General features: G+C 49.7%; 1 protein-coding gene across 1 annotated transcript; it reads right to left on the bottom strand.

The window, feature by feature from the left end:
• Positions 1 to 2,628: 2,628 nt before the first annotated feature.
• LOC123439890 lies at positions 2,629 to 5,171 on the bottom strand. The gene is made up of 2 exons (XM_045116513.1): positions 5,001 to 5,171; positions 2,629 to 3,919 (listed from the first exon to the last, which is right to left on the bottom strand). Exon 2 carries the CDS (start codon positions 3,849 to 3,851, stop codon positions 3,420 to 3,422), a length of 432 nt encoding a protein of 143 aa, XP_044972448.1. The 5' UTR covers positions 3,852 to 3,919; positions 5,001 to 5,171; the 3' UTR covers positions 2,629 to 3,419.
• Positions 5,172 to 5,431: the final 260 nt, after the last annotated feature.

The raw sequence follows: 5,431 nt of genomic DNA, 5'->3' as shown, positions 1-5,431 counted from the left end.
CGGCGGTGCTGCCGCGGAGGAGGAGCCAGAAGCCCAAGATCCTGTTGAACTGGACTCCCCGGCAGGTGGCGTGCCACTCGAGGACGGCGAGGGAGATCGCCGAGGTGCGGCCGCCCGCCGCGGCGAGGCAGGGCGGCGGGGAGTACGCTGCGGTGGCTGGCGGCTTGGTGAAGGTGAACATGAAGGAGCTGGATAGCAGGACCGAGGAGCACGGGCCGGAGTTGCCCGGTGGCGGGCGGAGCGGGCGGTCCACCTCGAAGAAGGTGGTCTGCCGCGGCGCGTCTACCGGAGACGGTGCGGCCGCGGCCATGTCGACCGTCCTCCTCTCCGCACGCGAGCGTGCCTCCGCCGCACACCTCCTCGCCATCGACCCGCCGCACTTCGCCAAGTGGTACGTGCGCATAGTCGCCGACCTGCTCGGCGAACACAACCTCCTCTGCACCTCCCACGGCGTGCACCGCCGCATGCATCGCGCCATCGCTGGCCTCTTCGCCTTTGCGCCCACGGCCGCCTTCGCCACCGGGTCGAGCTTCCCCGCCACCGGATCGAGCTTCCCCGCCACCGGATCCGGCACTTGTGCCACCGGATGCGTGGAAAAATCGACGCTTTTTCTGCCACCGAGCGCTTAGGGCCGGTCTTAAGATTTTAGGGGTCCGGAGTGAAACTAAAATACTAGGCGCTCATTTTTTATATAAACTTAATAATGTTGGTGCTAATAAAAATAATTAAAAATATACTTATCTGAATGGTGTGGTCTCCTCTCGACGTGGTTGTGCGGAGGGAGGTGAGGGAGTTTCAAGTAAAGATGCACAAGATAACAAACAGTGAGCACATACATCCTGTCAAGGTTGTGATCCATAGACAAACCTATTTGTGATTGAATGGTGAGGAGGACAGTGGTATCCCCTGTCCATCAGAATTCAAGTCCGAAACTTACGCTTGCATTTTCCTGGACTTCGTGAATCTCAAGATGATGTGCCGGCTCAATCTTTTACACGTGCTCATAGGGATAGGGTGTGCGCTTGTGCATTCATAAGAATGGATGTATGCTCGTGTATGCAAGCAACTTGGATTGTACTCTGATAAAAAAAAAGGTGTGATCCATAGGATATCAAGCCATATCGTCTTTATTATTAGTGAACCCAATGTGATCGGGCCTTATAGTGGAAGACAAAATAAAAAAATTATACACGGAACTGATAGCAAGAAGTGAAATTTATGTGACATAATATATATAATCAAAGCTTCAAAAAACATATAATCAGCATAACTAGTAGAATACTATTGATTTATTTTTTGAGTCAAAACATATACTATAAATTGGTAGTGTACAAAGTAGCAAAGTCAAGTGTATTTATTGGGTCTTCTCTGCTTCATTATAGCCAAATGGAAATTAACCTTTCAGACGTAATTACAGGTTCAAAAAACGCATTGAAGTCATCAGCAAGTTATAGGCCATGCATGCCCCTCCTCACGCCACCACACTACACGCGTTGCTACAACAGTTTAGCCCAACAGCCACTTAACCATCGATAAGGAGGAAAGGCCCACGGCCCAGTTCGCTAAACAAAGAAAAACGGTTCGGCTTTCATCTTCTTCGTGCAGATGCAGAAAAGCTTCAGGTCTTCTAATGGTGACTCCAGCGGTTCCTCACACATACCTGGGAGGCTGGGACTGGGATGGGCTCCCCTTGGATTTCGGGGGCCCGGGGTGGCCGCCCCGCTCGCCCCCCCTTAGGGCCGGGCCTGCGAGCGCTGGAGGTGAAGCGTGAGGCGAGGCAAGGTGAGGGAGGAGCGAGGCTAGGTGAGGGAAGAGAGGAGTGACTGCAGGGAGGAGAGGAGTGACTGAGGAGGTGGGAGGACTTGTTCGTGGTTAAGTAAAATGGAGAGGGTTTTTTTACAAATACGCCATGGCGTCACTTAATACGGGACAGAGGGAGTATTATTTGTGGTGAAATATTTTTGCTCTTGTTGAGTATAAAAATAATTTTTAGTATATTTTCATGGAACTTTGTGTTACAAATTTCTTAGTTGTTGATGTTGCAGAGTAACATATATAAGTTCGGAATGTAATATCTGAAGCACTCTTTAGTGGAGTCTTGCATTTTTCTTGCCTGGTTCCTTTGCGTGTATCCCCTTGTTAGCCATATATAGGTGTATTGTTAGCAATTCTATGTTGTTATATAAAAGATCACTGCTTTGCATGAAAGTACTGTATTGTGCTTAATCTTATATCACCTTCACTTTATTTCTTCTATAAAACTCTCTGAAAGACATATTAACCCTTTGTGTGAGTCTAGCAAATTGCTACACAGTTTAATTAAGTATGATTGGCGACAAATTATTTTGACATATCGAACATGTAAAGGAAGCTAGGCTACCCGCGGTTCTAGCGGCATTCACGCGCGCGACGTTTTCCACCCCACGATGAATTTACTGTATGCGTTTTTACCCTCCTGGTTTATGGTCATCCATCGGTTCGTTTTTCATGCCACAAGCTGGATTGACCTGAATGACAAGTGGGCTCATTCGCCCGTGGGGACCAGAGACCATAGGGTGGGCTGTTGAAGGGCTGTTTGGTGTAAAATTGTGACCTGAACATAAGTGACTGGCCTTGCACAACTGCCAATTTAAGTGTTAAAGTATGGAATTCAGCCGAAAAAGCCGCTGCCGACACCAACATCAGGTTATCAGAGTCACTATCCGAGCATTCTTGGTGAAGTTGTTCGTTACTCTGTATATGCTCGATCATCTCCTGCACAACATGAAGTTGAACTGAAGCCTTATATTGATGGTCCTTAGACCACTTTTCTCCACAAGTGAAACAAAGCCCCTTTGATCTCCTGTATGAACGCAGAGCATTCCATTTGTCCTCAGATGGAACAGTTTTACCCACTTCAGCAAACCTTCGATCAGTGCCCAGCTGAGCACCCGGTGCAGATTTGGTGGTTGATAGGGACTTTTTGGCAGGAAAACTCAATTAACCGGTGTCACTCAATTCTTCATGGGGCAGTGCCAGATCATAAGCAGTATCTAGGTCTTGTGGTTTGTGTAATGCCACAGACATACGCACCCATGGTCGCAACCCATCAATGAACCGAGTAGTGTAATACAAGCTATCAGGCATCTGTGCACAAGCGGAGAGTTGGTCATACAATTCAGCGGAACGCTCCATATAATCAGCCACAGTAGACTCCTGAAACGCTCCACATAATCAGCCACAGTGGACTCCTGAGCAATGCGGAACATCTGCTGAACCAGAGATTGCTGTTGGTTGCGACCAAACCGCTGCATCAACAAGTGACAGAACTCTGGCCAAAGCAAATTTGGTGAACGGCGTTGCACTGCTTCCAACCATCGCGTGGCTGTGCCTTCAAACTGAGAAGTGGCGAACGAAATCCATCTCGATGCAGGGGTACCCTAGAGCTTGAAATAATGCTCGCATCGAGATTGCCATAGACGTGGGTTCGCGCCGTCGAAACGAGGCAATTTCATGCGAGGCACAAGTTGGTATGCGTCAGACATTTCAGAAGCAACATGCTCATGAGGAGAAAAAAAATCACGGGGAGAACCAGAATCACGTGCACCTCTGACCGGAGGAGGCACATAAACATGATGTACCCTCCCCCAATGGGACTTGTCGAAGCCAAGGGGATTTGCCGCGAGAGCTTCACGGCCGTCCCCAACCTCCTTGCCTGCCGACGAACTCGCCCGCTTGCCAAAGGGTTCCTCCTTGTTGCCGCGCTCGAGCTCCGCCCGAATTTGCTCGACGTCGAGGCTGAGCTCGGCCCTGGCGCCATCGATCCGCGCAAAGATGAGGCCGTCAAGAGCTGCAGTGGTGTCCTTGAGCATCCGACTGACAAATTTTATGATCTCCTCGCCTTGCACCTTAAACTTGCGGTCGACCGACTTCGCGAAATCTGTACATGTAGTCGTGGTGAGGAATCTCCACGATCAAAAGCTTTGAGTACCAGATGCGAGGAACATGCTTAGATCTATAATAGAATTAAGAATCGAAGTAGAACATCCGCCCAACCACCAACACAGCTACACACATGCGTTCTGTCTTGGCCGAAGTCGTCCGCCGTTCGCCACCCAGGTACTAGCTAGGCACTGGCTTATAATGGAAACGATACACCCATCTTAACGGCCCAGTATGGGCTTGCAAGCCGGTCTGTCGGCCCACGAGTCAACTGGTCGCTCTCCTCCTTGTTCTCCCGTTCCTGTGCATCTTTAGCAACAACGGCAGGGTCGCTGACAAGTAGGTAGTACAGGGTCGCTGACAAGTAGGCAATACGTCGGAGGTCTTCGCCGCATCGCCTGAGGGTGTCGCCTTGCCGGACACCGGCCGTTGGCAGCTGCCGCAGCTGTGCGTTAGGCGGCTGGCCGAAACAGGTAAGGCTTTGTTTGGTAGAAGTGGATTGGGGAGGTTTGGGGAGGAGGGGATTTGAGGGGATTTAATAAATCCCTTCATTTCATCCAATCCAGTCAAATCCTTAGGGTTTTGCTTGCACCAGTCCCTCGAGGAGGATCATGAAACACATAGATAGGAAGGGATTGAAGGGGAACGAAGGGGATTCGGCTAATCAAACCTCTTTTACCAAATGGGCGTCCAAGGTTCTGTGAGGTTTCTGGCTCTTTCAAGAATTTTCTTCTCAAAATCTCCTGAATCCCTCCGCGCGAAATCGAGGCCTAAGGATGCAAAATTAAAGTCCATCCACACCGGGGCCGTGATCAGAATCAGAGTGCATTCACGTGGGGGCCGTGATCCACGACCGTCTCGGGGTGCAACGCTGGGAGCAACTGTGCCGAAGGATGCCGCCGCGAAGAGCCTGGCCGAGGGAGCGCCGTGAGGGCCATGGACGACATTGAAAAGACGCCCTGCAGGTAGTGCTTACTTCGTGCAGGAACGAAATCGGAATTGACTATCCTGATTGATGTATTAATTAAGATACAGAATTAGTATTTGCATCTGGTTTCTTCCCAGATCGAAAGACTCGCCTTGTGTGAGCCGTGAATGCCTCGGGCTGATGCGGCCATGCGGGAGGTCGGGGCTGATGCGGCCATGCGTCGGCTGGAGACCTGCGCCGATCACCGCTTCCGTGTTGTTTATGGTCGAGGCCGTCGTGAAATCCCTCCGCTGGAGAGCGTGTTGATAACGTGTTAAATGAAAACGAGATGTAAAAGTGAATATTTAATCTTTATTAATAATGAGTATATCTATATATAGAGTTACAAAGGTATCAAGTAAAAAGATGTGCGTTCGAGAAGGCACCAGGAACCGACGTGGGTTTCCATATGACAACCGTCATCTATTCTTTAAGCATGGATTAATGGAACTAGTATAAATGTACAAATGACCGTGCGTTGCATCGGGCAAAAAAAAGAACACAACATGCTTCATGTGTCATTATGCATTATTTTTTATATCC

This window comes from Hordeum vulgare, chromosome 3H, assembly GCF_904849725.1.
Source record: "Hordeum vulgare subsp. vulgare chromosome 3H, MorexV3_pseudomolecules_assembly, whole genome shotgun sequence".
NCBI lineage: Eukaryota > Viridiplantae > Streptophyta > Magnoliopsida > Poales > Poaceae > Hordeum > Hordeum vulgare.
This window is presented reverse-complemented; position numbering and strand designations above follow the sequence as displayed.

Excerpts from the sequence above, each read along its gene's own strand:
- LOC123439890 (XM_045116513.1), bottom strand. The coding sequence starts at position 3,851 with ATGCTCAAGGACACCACTGCAGCTCTTGACGGCCTCATCTTTGCGCGG.